The sequence below is a fragment of the Apis mellifera genome, linkage group LG7 (genome assembly GCF_003254395.2).
Source record: "Apis mellifera strain DH4 linkage group LG7, Amel_HAv3.1, whole genome shotgun sequence".
NCBI lineage: Eukaryota > Metazoa > Arthropoda > Insecta > Hymenoptera > Apidae > Apis > Apis mellifera.
In genome coordinates, this window is record NC_037644.1 from 10,505,629 (window position 1) to 10,520,581 (window position 14,953).

Below are 14,953 nucleotides of genomic sequence, written 5' to 3' on the forward strand. Positions count from 1 at the left end.
ATTTTTCCTTTTCTTATAACGTGATTATATAGCTACAATAAAAATATATTATCGTGTGTTCATATTTTCTCGATATTACTACGTTTATTAATATGTTAAAAATGTTATTGAAGATAATAATCTTATTAGAGATGATAATGAAATACAAAAATAAAATATTATTTCTTAAAAATTTTCATCAAAACAAATAATTTTTACAAGATATCTATAACCATATCAAAGAAACTGATTATATAATTTTTAAATAATAATACAAGAAATATGAATCACATATTATCTAAATAATAACACAAGTAATAATAAGAAATAAGAAATATCACATATTATCTTATTAAAAACATACGAATGATTACTATATCATTTTTATCCATAGAATAATAAAAAATTAACTATTTATTAATTAATAAATTAATTTATAATGTCAGTTTTATGGAATTACTTTATTAAAGATATCTAAAATTTGAGTTTATTTATAATTTGCAACATTAGAAAATTAATCTTTAAACGATAAATATAATAAATATATCAAATCTAAATTGCAATAAAACTCAATCAATTGCTTTATTCCTAGCATTTTCGATAATCTAATTTTGTAAAGGCAAATGAAAGTTGCAAAATATTTAATTGAAAATTTCAATTTTCTATTTTTAAGAAATCAATCGATATAAATATCAAATCAAACTAACCAAGTTTCGAGTTTTCATAGCATATTTCAAGTTAATAATAGCAGTATTAGAAAAAAAAAATAAATAAAATAAAAAAATGATTACTGGATTTTTCTCAAAGAAAAATCTTATTTTCTTCGTTCTTGCTATTCGACGTTATAGTGAAATTAGTCTGCATCAATAATTGTTCTCTCTCGTTCCGGATTTCGATTAGGAACGCTCGGCCGACTCTTCCCATCGAGATCCTCCACCACCGTGTTCCGATGTTCCGGAAATTATTTTATCCTTCCTACGGTCCTTTATCAGTCAATGACGTCTGTCCTCTTTTCTCCTCTTTAAAAAATTTCAATATACAATATTTCTCTCAAAATATATATATATATATATATATATATATAAGATTATCGAGCGTGTATAACTCTTCATAATCAAAATAAATCGGAAATGAAAAATGTTCAGCTCTTTTTATTGTATATACGTAAGCGTAACGTCTTCTTGAATAATAAATCATCCTTATCTTAGTCCTTAGTAAGCATTTTCCTTGTCTTATATGACTTGTAAAATTTATTACTCTAACTTTTAATCTTCTTTAGAAGATTTAAAAATGCACGAGACCCTCTAATAAGTTTGCAATCGAAATTTATCATAACATAATTATCAATTGTTAATCAAAATTGTTTGCATCAAAATAATACGAGTAATTGTATTTTCTGTGAAATTGCTCAAAAAGTCAAAGCGTTAATTTAAATGTGTACAGCGATCAAAGTGTTGTGTATAAAATAAAAAATATATATACAATATAAATTCAAAAAAATTAACATCAACGATCTTGTTGACAATTTAGTAACTAGTGTTCAAAAATTGACAAGTATTCTTATAGAAAATTATACATACTATATACTTTCGTTTTATTATTTTTAATTCATTCAGGGTTTTAAAAAAAATTTAGGAAACCATCGATGAGAAAGAAATAAATATTCTTTTATTTTTCTTTATACATTTATATCGCAATATAACTTTAAATTATACCAATATTAAAAAAAAATCACTCATTAACACTCTAGTTTTCTTTATACGCCTTATTTATCGCGTTCAAAAGTGGATATTTTTCACCATACAAACCCCTGAAGTCGTCGTTCTCGATACCCCACAGCATTACACCAGCCAAACCCTTAGACTTAGCATAATTCACCTTCTCTTCGACAGATCTGAAATCGTAAATATTTTTCATGTTGCCTGCTTCTTCTTAATTTTTACTAATTAATTTTTACAACGTAAAATAAATGCTTACGTGACATCATCGTATCCAACCCATTGGTTGTTTTGGTAAGCATAAGGTACGCGTTGTTTAGAATCCCGTTCCACGGTCCATCCTAATTTAATGAACTCGCAGATTTCATTGTAAGCAAGTATACCACCTTCTTGCGAGTAAGGACCAGGATTTCCAACACCCAGGATTGGAGCACCTGGTTGGTTGTTCGTTGAATTCGACAAGGTGAACGATCTACCGTGGCCTGGAATACCTAGAATGATCTTGTCAACTGACGCGCCTTCCGTGAGCCAATATTTGACGCACATATCCTGAAATAAATTCCATGTTCACGAATTTAATATATCAACAATATTTTAATATCGATTATAAATAAATCTATTTTTTAAATTGAATATATTCTTTTAATATACTTTACTGAATTGAAATCTCTAATTCATTACACAACCGTTGGTCAAATATTTGAAATATTTGTCAGCTGGATAATATTGGATGGTTAATATAATTGATCCAAAAGTCCATAGAATCTTATAATTTCTACTCCAAAATAAATTAAATATCTTTCTGAAATTAATCTTTCAAAAGTATCTCAACATGTGTATATATATTTAATAGTGTATATAAATTTAATAACTCAAGATTTAATCTTAAGAGCTAAGGAATAACAACAATGGCTATGAAATTTGAAAACTTAAGATTTGAGGTTAAACTATTCATAAATTTATGTTATCCTTTAATCTTAAAGTCTAAAGTTTTATATTATATAATTAACACATTTCAAAAGATCTCATCAACAAATGTTTAAACTTCTCCAAAGGAATAGTATCTAAAATTTCCAAATATACGAAAATTAAAACGTAAATTATTCGTTTTAATTATTTAAAACTTACCACATTAGTGTCAACTCGAATATCGGTATCCTTTCCCGAACCGTAAAGGCCAGAGTGAAGTAGCGCGACTTTCTCCCATGTTCCGTGCAAATCGTACGTCATTAGACTAATGTAATCGACGTATTTTATTATTTCCGGAATAATGTAGGATGCAGAGGCGGAATATTCGGGAGCGGAAACCGTCACGCTCAGGTTGTAACCATTTTTGTCGAACTCTTGCCTCAATTCCTTCAACAAGGTGATGTAATTCTCTCTGTCGGCTACTACGCCCCCGCGCTGATTTGGAAATGACCAGTCCAGGTCCAGACCGTCGAAATTGTACATTTTCAGGAATGCAACCATATTTTGGACAAATTTTGCGCGGACAGCAGGATTTCCGGCAACCTGGGAATACTTGTACGATCCCTCGTTCCAACCGCCCATCCCCACCAACACAGTAACGTTTGGATTCAATTGACGAAGGCTAGTGAATTTTCCAAAACCGTTCTTGCCGCTTGGAAGATCGTTCCAGGAGTCTAATACGTAAACTCTACCGTCCGTATAAATACCGACGAACGTGTACACTATATGGGTGCACAGTTTTGGATCTATGTCGGTAGGATTGAATTGGCCGATTCCGGGACGATAAGTGGCCCAGCTGCCATAGTAGCAGATGATCTTGTCTGAATCGTGGAAAAGAAATGCGATTATTTATCATTATTCGTTTTTACTTGTTTATTATTTACGAATGGAACGCGAAAGATTTTTTTTAATCGAGAAGAATGAAAAAAAAAATTATATTTTTTTTTAAAATAATAAATAAATTTTATTTTTCTTTTAAAAAAAGAAATTATACTTGTTAAAGCTTTGTATATATTTATAGCGCCGAGCAACAAGATTCAAATTATTTAAGATATTAGTTGCGAGAGAATTGAATTAAATTATATAAGTTAAATCGGCTTATTATTTTTATTTGTGGTAATTATAATTATATTATTTGATGCTCACTGTCGGCAACGATGCTCGTGACGGCATATGCCAGGAAAGTGATCAAGAATCCTACTCTCAATATCTGAAAATAAATAAATAAATTTCTAAGAATTATTAATTTAAAAAGGGGAATGTTTTAAAAATTCAGAGAAATTCATTTTCTGAAATAGAAGAGATTTTTATTATTTTCTTTCTAAATAATTTTAATATAAAAATCAGATTATGAATGGAATTTTATCTATCTGAAAAATTGAATTTCTTTTAAATAATTAAATGAATGTTGTAATGTGATGCAAAAATAGATAAAAATAAAAGATAAAAAGACATTACCTGTCTCATCTTCAATGTTAATATTTCAATTGCTGTGATTGTTACAAGCTTGGCAAGCTTGATGTGTGACGAGCTTTTGATTCCGATCTTTATATACTAAAATCGATGTTTTTCAAATGTAATTGTAATGTAATCCGTGTTATCTAAACTGTATCATTATTGCAATATTTTCTTTCTAATCGTGTATATAATTATCAAATAAAAATTTATCTATTATCTATTACTAGAATCGTCTCGAGATATTTATCAAATATGACATATTCAATCATTTTTAATCGGATGTTGAAATATAAAGGATGTGAAGATTTTAAAAATATTACATATATATTCACAACATTCCCTCCCTTTTTTCTACAAAATAAAATTCATAAAATATAACTTTGCAATGGTGCGAAGTAAAGCAAAACTTTAAATTTTAACAAAATTTTCCAATTCTATTGTAAAAAAAAAAAAAAAAAAAAAAATATTGGAATAAAATTTCATGACAAAATATGAAAAAGTTGCGATATTTTCGAATATCGATTTCGCTCCCTCAAAGGATGGAAATATTTCGCTAAAAAATAAATTACTTCATGTATAACTCACTATATGCGCACACTATTTTCTTTATTAAATCAGAATTTTTTTGAGTTAGACGATTTTTCTTGTAAACGAATACCTTTATCGCTGCAATTTCCCAACATATTAAGAATTTGTGAACTTAATGATATAAATTATATTTTTACAAAAGTTCATATATTATTTCACATTGCAAAAATCCATACTTTACACTGTGCCGAGCATAAAGTTCAGGAAACAGTTAGCCGATTAAACAACGGTTCTTTGCAGTTTGCGTGCTCTGAAAAGAATACCGAACGAATGAATGAGGAATGAATTTAACATTAATTTTCTTTGCCACAATATCAGATAATATCTAGATTCTTGTTGCTAAGAAAGAAATTTCTTATGGAAGCGCGATGGACGGGATAAATGAACGTGTTATGTGAATTTCAAGTGGAAGAAATCATGTGTGGGAAATGAAGCGTGGAACCTGAATGCTGTATTGTTGCAACCGGACAAAAAACATTATAATTAACGGTTAAAAAATTTTTTTTATGGGAGAGCTAGAAAGAGAGAGAGAGAGAGAAAAAGGAACAATTTGCGACGAAAGATGAAAAGGAATGAGTTATGAGAAAAACTCGTGCTCGTTTTGCATAGTGGTTAACTGGTGATCAAGGTTTATTCGTTTATATCAATTGGTGATAATAGCATTGTCGAAAGGATAAGTAATTGTGAATGTCGATACGAAACAGATTCGTGGACGTGTTTATTATTTCATTCTAGTTTTCAATTGTTCGTATTTCTGTGAGTGAAACGAATCGAAACCTCAAACAAGATGGCGATTTCAATATCATTGAAATATCGAAGCTTTCTAGATTTATGGAATAAAAACAGACAATTGGAAATCATATTTCTTGATAAATAAATAAGGTGTAATAAATGTAGAACGAGTAACTTGTATTTAAAAAAAAAATAGTAGATACTATATTATACTATATTATATTAGAAGTTGAAATTATAAATATTTTCAATTAGCTGGAAAATTAACCAGAAGAATCAATTGTCGAATTTTTTAGTCGAAACATATTTCATGGAAACATTTATATATTAATTAATTTAATTGATACAGGCTAATGTAACTAGATATTGAGAAATACTAAACACGAGATACGACACGATAAACTTATTATTTTCATTGATTTCTATGAGCTTGAAATGTATTGTTAATACTTCAATGATGGGGAAATCGAGCTCCACGTATTTTGTTAATTTTCGCCAACGATTATCGAGTTGATTTTCAACAGTATTTGAACGATATATGTTAAACGATATTTCTCCTGGATTTAATTTTATTTTATGATTAAATACATGGAATCGTTGTTTCATCGATTGTGTTTTTAAAGAAATATTTACATAAATTGTTACAAAATGATATTTCCGATATAAGATAAAAGAAAATTATTTTCGATATTTATTTTTTTATTTCTTTTTTATATTCCATCAAATTCTATTTTCTTACGATAAACTTGTACTAAGAGAAAAATTTTATTTTCTAAATGAAATTCGAAAAATTTTTATTATTTTTTAAATACTAACGATCGACAATTCTTTTTAATATATGTTATTAATTAATTAATTATAATGTACAGATGTATAAAAAATAGATAAAAATATCGTTATGCTGTAATATTATATATTTGTTGTTGAAAATGTGTTTGAATTTTTCATAAGTAGCATATATTCGAACAAAATGGAAGGAAATCACGTTAGAAGAATAGAAAGACTAAGAAAGCACGATGATTCAAACGATGTAATGACTCAACATCCGCCAATTTGATTCCCATTGTCATCCTTATTTTTTTATGAATACAATTATAAATATCTACGTATATCTATCAACTGATTTGAAAAGAAATATTCAGATTTGAAAGAAGATTCATACACACTCAATCGAAATGCATGCAATTTATTTTATCGAATATAATCAAATATTTTTATATAAATTTTTCAAATTAATTTATAGAAATTCGAGGCACTATGAAACAAATTGACATTCATCAATTATATCAAATTTTGACGACTGCAAGTCAATTAAAAACGAGGGATAATTAATTCGACACGTTGCACAATATGAAGTAAATTTTAAAGAGTGGAGAAGCAGCTGACGATAAGCAGTTTTGAAAAGTGAAAGGAAGGATGGAATAAGTGTGCAAAGTCTCAAGGAGAATCCTTCGAAGGGGACTAAGGGGCCATTGTCCTATGTATATTAGGTTGGTGTATATGAAATGTCGTTTCATCGGAGTTTGAACTTGAAACGTCATCCTGCAGTTAATTTTGCTCTGCAGTCGATCGATATTAACTTGGTTAAAAAATTTTATTAAAATTTAACGAATAAAAATATCGGAATAATTATTTCAACAAATGGAAAAAAAATTTGTCTCGTTTTTTATAAATCCATTTTATAGATATTTATGCGTGACAATTCTTTTTTTTACCAGAACATCACTTTAAGAAAATGAAATCAATATTCAAAGTTTTTCCTTCTACATTTTGTATATATTTAATGATATATTTAAATTGTAAAATATTTAATTTTTAGTGCTCTATACTCAATATAATCCATTATACTATATGTACGTACAAATTTTCAATAAAATCAAAATTTTCGAATAAAATAAAATTCTTCGTATTTTGCAGGATACTTTTGTTTTCACTGATATTATAATTATATATTTATAGAATAACTTGTACAATTTTATAATTTGCAATTTATTAAATTTACACGCGAAATTTTACCCGTTTATCGTTAAAAGTTTTCTAATAATTTAACGTGATACGTTATTCCCTTACATGGATCGTTTCTCGAGAGTTAATTCATCAAGTATCGTTGATTCGTTGCGCGCTAACAACCTTCTAATAGCAGCTCGCCGCAGAGAAGATTGTAAGTACGTGAGGTGCAACGCGATGCTTAAGATATTTCTTTTCAAATGCACTTCACGCCTCTCTTGCCATCTCATCGAAGGATCTTTACCGTTTCGCGTTTAAATTACGAATGCATTTAACATATATGGAAAGTGGCGAGTATCGAATATTTATCCCAATCTTCTTCGCGAAAGATTTATTATCGTTGATAATGATTAGATGATTTAGTAATGTCAATGTTAATTGAAGAAAAGTCGTTGGAGATTATTACAGAAGTAATTTATATTTATCGATCGTTATTAAATATTATAGAAAATTTCATATCATATTTTCTAAATCACTGTTGGTAGATAGAATAGAGACGATATGTTGGTTTTTTATTAGATATTATAAAAAAATTTCATATCTCTAAATTAATGATAATGGATAAGGAAAAGATGGTGTATTGATATATTGGCTTTCATTACATATTGTAGAAAATGTTATATCTCTAAATTACTGATGAATGGATAGAAACGAGACGATGTATTGTTTTTTTATTAGATGTTATAAAAAAAAATATATCAAATATATCGTAGATAATTTTATACTTTCTGAATCACTGACAGTAGATAGAAAGGAATGATGTAATGTTATAATGTTATAATGTTATAAGAAATATCTTTTTATATAAATTACATTGTAGATACTATAAAAGATCATTATCGAAAGTGGTTTGAACACGATACATACGTGCAGCATAAACATTCGAGTATCTAATGATCTAAAATTACGTCACTGTAATAAAAAGAAACGCCTTTTTAGTTTAATATAATTCATCTTTTTCTAAATATATCCAATACAATAATATCATGCTAATATAAACATCTATGTCATATTTTTATTTTTAAACAAATTTCTTTTTATTTCAAGATATTACAAAATATCTAGGATCAAGTACTGCATCATATGGAAAAAATCCATAAGATTTTCCATTATATCTTCTCTTTCCTTATAGAATTTTATAAAATCTGGAGATAAATTTTTTGTTTTAAATTTAATAAAATTATACGATATATCTTCATGATATATATTTTTCGTATAAATTTCTCTTATAACTTATGTAAAAATAAGAATGAATTGATGGAATAGAAATTACGCGAATATTAATCGTTCAATAACTAAGAGAAACGAAACGTGAGATCATATAATAGATTGTACAAAGGTACATAATAGATTGGGGTTTCGTGTGTGCTTTTCAGGGGCATGAAATTCACATGATGCATCATTCCGCGTGACAATTTTAATCGTTGGAAACCTATGGTGTATCATGAACTGGTGTCCAGTCTGTTGAAACCGTGTATTCTATTGATTTTTCAGGTACCGCTAACCGATCGATATTTATACCATGTTGTCGGACATTCTTCGACATGTACCAAATACGAAATCGTTTTTGTGAAAGGAAACTTACCGTCACACTTTGTGCGAAATTGTATTCTTAAGATTCTTAAGGCTCGTTTCGTGAAATAAAGATTCGTGTGAAAAATATTTTTAAAATTTGTACGTTTCATCGATAAATTTAATTTTTCTTTAAAACTAAAATATTCGTTCAATATAATTACAGACATTATCGCATAAATGTTGTAAATGGGAAAATCAAATCATGAAATTGTAATGGATCTCATGAATGAAATCGTACAAGAGTTCAAATTCATTAGATGATACTATAATCAATATAAAATAATATTATTTCTTTGCTTGCAGAATTGCAACACTTGTCCCATCTTCACATAGAAATCTTTAATAAAATAAAACATGTATATAACGTGCAGTTTATTTCTATATTAGTTACCAAAAAACTTTTTTCCATTTTTGTGGTAAACATCGATAAAGTCTCCTAGTGAGAGGGATTAAAGTTTCATACTTGCATTAACTTCCCTTTTTTTCCAATTTTACCCCACACAGAGGGTGTGTGAAACTGTATACACGCGATATTGCCGTTGATCTAAATTAACATTGAAAACATCGAGTTCTCAACTTGTACAACCTTCATCCAACACGCTTGTGTTCCGTGTTGTACAGCACTACATTGTACTATGTGTACTTAATCTTTGTGCAAACGACACACCATATTCTTCGTGACATACATAAATGTCACTTTAATCCTCTATAACACCGCGTGACTTGAAAGTCATATACTCGTGTATCTATATTTTTAAAATTTTGCTTCCTTTTTCTATTTTTTATCCACTTTGCCTTTCTATGTTTTATCAGTTTCAAAGCATCATACTGCATGCTTCATTTAGATAATTATGATTTCACTTAGATAATTATGATTCAAATAGATATATAATCTAAATGAATTTCTTCTTTTTAAATCTTATAATTATTAAAACACCGTAATATAATTTTAAAAACTGTTCCAAATAAGATCAAAATTATATTTCAAATATAAGAAATAAATAATTTCCACGACGAAAGAAAGATCACAGCGCTATTCTTATTCTTAAATGTATGTAATAATTTTCCTTTTATGGTCAAGAAGCAAAGGAAGAGATCGTTAAACAAAAGGGACGAAGAATGGGCATCCATTTTAAAAATACCAAATTATTTCAATTTTAATATTTACAAATATCTTGTTATTAATGTAATGGAATATTCATGTATTCGGCACAACGTGAAACTCCATGAAATATTCGCCCGTTGAATTCAATTTAGCATCACGTTGATATTTCGATAATTGATTTTCCATGCGCGAATGCCGTGTTCCACAACGGTCCGCTTCTTTATGAATAACCAGAACGTTAATGCAGCCTGACGGGTACGTCATTGGGTTAAAGTTTAAGCTTGCACGATGCGGAGCAAACGAGGGTGTAATTACACAAAGGACAGTGGTCTATTCCTGGATTCATGAAGTGCGAGTACACGCACTCAATTATGCGAGATTCGTTCACGTTCCCGAGCAAACAATTATACCCCTTCTGATAATTTGATGAAGCTGGTTCTTGTGAAACTTTTCTCGTCTCGAGGTTGTTAAGGTTATTTTAAATAAATAAATCGTCGGAGTGAAAAAAAAAGTAGACGAATAATAATTAAAAAGTGTTTTGATCGTTGTTTAAATCTTTCTTGGAACAATTCTTGTTATAGATCATTAATAATTATTTCTTTTTCACCTTATATATTTTATATGGAAATAATATAAATTGAATATTGAATTAGTAGAAGAATCGATGTTTACATATATATATTTAAATCGTAAATTAAATAAATGTTAAGAATCATAAAAATAATTTAGCAACTATTAGTTTACATGTACCATTTTAAATTTTTGTTTAATTGGAATTTGTTAATTGTTTCGTTCGAATTTTAAAAATAATAATCGAGAAGGAAATAGAAAAAAATCTCGTACGCCGCACAATGATATTATTTCTCATGGTTCTTCGTTGACCCATCCCATTTTATTTTTCGAATTGGCACCAAATGAACCGGACAACCAACTGAAAGAGCACTTCTCCGCTCTCATTGCCGCGAGGCGTCTCCAACTTCGTTCAAGTTTAATTGAGCTTGAAAGTTTCCGACTTGTTGTCTCTGAATTCGCCTCTACGCGCCTACCACTTTTTGCTATCCACCGCCTCGACGATGACATCGTCCATGTCAAAAACGATCTCTAGCTATCTAACTAACCCCCGTTAACCCCCCTCTAACGAAAAACAGTGATCTCCTTTCTAATATTAATCCCTGCAACACTTTGCAAAGTGTGAACCCTTTCAAGATAAATATTACACTTATTTTAGTTATAATGTGTTGCAAAATTATAAAATTTGTATAATTTTCTTTTGAACAAATTTGTTTTAGATAATTATTGGGTTAACAATAGATATTTAGATTTTGTTATTCAAAGAAATATTAATAATGTGTACATTATATACTTTTTTTCTTTTTTTTATTATTGATTTAGATATTTTTGAAGAGAGAGTTTGTCAAATGTAAATCGAATAAATTTAGTTACAATTTTTCTATATGTAATAAGAAAGAAGAGATAATCGTAAGAGATGGTTTTTTTAATATTTAATTTTTTACTAGATTATCTCAAGATTATCAATTATGAATATACATGAAAATAAATTAATAATACACGATATTTTATTTTTAATGGAATACAAATTTTATCCATATAATGTATAAGTAATTCATTTGATCAGAGCATTTTAGAGACAGATTCATTTATTTCGAAATTAATATTTTATCATTAATCGTAAAATCATGATATTTCTCACCCCAATTTTGAAAATTAATATCATTACCTTTTATAAATTCATAACGTATGATAATTATAATATAATAATACATATAATTTATTTTTTTAAAAATATTCAATCGTGCATAAGTATTTTTTAATATACATAACAATTTTCTCTAAGATATAATAAATTAAGTTTAAATAATAAATTAAAATATTTATAACATTTCATTATCATGTAAAAACAAGCTAAAATGTGAATTTTGAAATTCGAATGTGAATTAATAATATAGACTTTTATTAATATTATTCTACAAAAATTTGAAATGTGATGTAAATTTAATATTTTATACTAATCAAATTCGAATATTTCGTTTAATCATCGTCAAGAAAAAAATATTCGCATTGCCATAAACTGTTTAACACGTTTCTTTGAAATACACTTTGCGGGAAAAACCCATGTGAGTCACCCCTCACAAATGAAGTGAAAGTTAGATTCCGCCTTGAGGATTATGTTAGTTTCTGATAATTATATCACATATTTCAAAGCGTAGAATCTCGAATTTAATCAACAAAAATGGAAAGTTTTGAAAAGTTTTCACAATTTAAATTATAAAAATATAAATTATAATTATACATATATATATGTAGGAAAGAAAAATAATTTCGCAATAAAACGAAATCAAAAGGAAAAAATAATATTTTTTCATACGAGAGATGTTCGTTTGTTTATTTTTCTTTTTTTCAAAAATTTGAATTTACAAATTTTAAATTCATCAATTTATTTGCTAGCTTTGAAATCAAAATTTCAAATTTCGAAATTTAAAATTGTAAAATAAAATCAATTGTACTTTTAACGATTCTTTTTTTTTTTTTTTTTTACAAATATTATACATTTCTATTTCCTGTAAATTTTTTAACAATTTTGATTATTATTGTTAGAATTTTATTGTTTTTTTTTTCCTTTAACTATATATTTAAGAACATAGATATTAAAGAGAGAATCGTGTGAGAGAAATATATGTGAAGATTTTCTATATCAATTGCCTAGAATAAAAATTTCAATGCATCGTAACAGCACCGAAGAGAGTAAACAGGTCTAGACGCATGCGGACAGTGTATTGATTACTAACCAAAGTAAGAGTACAAAAACCAAAAATGCTGAGAGAGAGAGAGAGAGAGAGAGAGAGAGAAGCGATCAACAAAGGACATATTATCAAAATCAAAATCATGGTGAATTAATCTCTATGCTATTTTTTATCTCTCAACGTATCTTCATTTTTATTTGAATCTTTCAAAAGCGAAATCGATTAATTCCACTTTTTACACATATCTGATACATTTCGATACATTTCTAGTACTTTTAAAAGTACTAGATATCATTTGTGTTAACTTTTCGAAGAAATCGAACCACTTATCTCGATGGAATTGATATTGAAATAATTTGATATTTTCAATAAATATTTACCAAGTATTTCGGGAAATATTTCGTTAAACAATTTATCTAAAAATTATCCAATATTTTCCGCTAAAAATACATATATAATTCTAATATATATATATATATATATATATATATATATATATATATATATATATATAAAAATAAATAAAATAAATAAAATAAAAATATATAAATACATATATAATTCGCTTCTATAATTTCTCGAAACGGGAATAATGTGATTTATATCATTCCTATTTCTATATAAAATTATATATTTCCTTATTTTCTTCTATTATTCTATATTTACTCATATACTTTAAACCTGATGACTTTTATCATCTTCTTTATCGAATATACATTATATGAAATACAGAGAAATATCTTATACTAATTATCTTATGAAAATTAAGAAAAAATAATCCGACAAAAAATTTCTTTTTCAGAATATTCATTATTAAATATTATCGAATCTACGATAAAATTGTATCGTAAACAATCTTCATCTGAAAAACAATCCTTTTAATCCCTGAAACATTATGTACGGTTCATTTGTTTACGTTATAACATTATATATTTATAATTCGCATTACGTTATTGCACGATAATTCGATGTGATCGACTGACAGTATCTAGTATCTAATATCCAGACATTTTATTATGTTAGACAGTTCGATCGATTATCTATATTTTCCGGCGAAGTGCATCGACCGTGAGGGCAATCAATTATTAACTCTCCGGATTGTAATCATCTTATTCGATCGTCTGGATTTTCAAGGGAATGTAATCGTTTCGTTTCAGATGATATTATAAAATTGCACAACACTTTGTATCCAATACAAATATTATTAATTTCGACGATTGATAGTACAAATTTTTTGCACGATAATATCTTCTAAAAAAATCGTCCAACCTAATTAAATATCATAAGATAACACAATTGATCTCGTATATCTTCTCGACCTTCGATACAGTTAATGTATCTATTTACAATTTAAACAGTGGAATCGTAGAATATCCAACGATTATTGGAAATCTGTGGCGCGATTCGAAACGTGGTAATATCGGTATTAGCCGAAATGCACGAGGCAATTTTCACACTGGGATAATCAGTTGAATGTAGATCGATATAGACGAAACAATTAATGATAAAAAAAAAATCTATTATTGCTTAGAAATTAGTAATTGGCTGATTAATTATTACAAAAACCATCGTTATACAATCATTAATCCATTGGATCAAAAGGGAAACGTTTAAATGATTAATTTTTCTAACCGTTATTAGCATTATCGATCTCGTATTACGATTAAACACGCATTAAAAATTAAACATTCTTCGTTTTCAATGATTAACGATAAAACGCTTCCCGTTCGTCGATCGAAAATTAACGATTAAACGTCTTTTTATCAATTATCCGATTATTAAATTAAATTTCTATTTTAATCGTTAACGATAGCGATAACAATCGCGATTCTTTTTCACGTTTTCACGTTTCACATGATAAATTTTTTGCATCCGGCCGAACGAGATTTTCGAAAATGGGATTTCGAAAACGATATGGAAGGCATTTTTTTTTTTTTTTTTTTTATACGCGTGGACGTTTACACGACAAAGAATTTGATATAGGTATATATCGAGATCGATAGAGGAAGAAAAAAGAAGGAAAACAAATTTTTTTACGGCTTTTGTACATGAGTTTTTGT

At 27.6% G+C, this 14,953-nt stretch overlaps 2 protein-coding genes across 4 annotated transcripts in view; one reads left to right on the top strand and one right to left on the bottom strand.

The window, feature by feature from the left end:
• The window catches only part of LOC551898 (tetraspanin-5), a 47,075-nt gene that overhangs the window by 14,803 nt on the left and 17,319 nt on the right, over positions 1 to 14,953 (top strand). The gene's annotated exons all lie outside the window — the stretch shown is intronic.
• Positions 1,657 to 4,231, bottom strand: LOC100577156 (chitinase-3-like protein 1). Its single transcript, XM_003250619.4, has 5 exons — positions 4,125 to 4,231; positions 3,813 to 3,876; positions 2,826 to 3,487; positions 1,957 to 2,246; positions 1,657 to 1,873 (listed from the first exon to the last, which is right to left on the bottom strand). Exons 1-5 carry the CDS (start codon positions 4,131 to 4,133, stop codon positions 1,726 to 1,728), a joined length of 1,173 nt encoding a protein of 390 aa, XP_003250667.2. The 5' UTR covers positions 4,134 to 4,231; the 3' UTR covers positions 1,657 to 1,725.

Excerpts from the sequence above, each read along its gene's own strand:
- LOC100577156 (XM_003250619.4), bottom strand. Across the intron at positions 2,247-2,825 it reads TTCGAGTTGACACTAATGTG|GATATGTGCGTCAAATATTG; the intron begins GTAAGTTTTAAA and ends AATTTATTTCAG. Across the intron at positions 1,874-1,956 it reads GTTGGATACGATGATGTCAC|ATCTGTCGAAGAGAAGGTGA; the intron begins GTAAGCATTTAT and ends TTACGATTTCAG.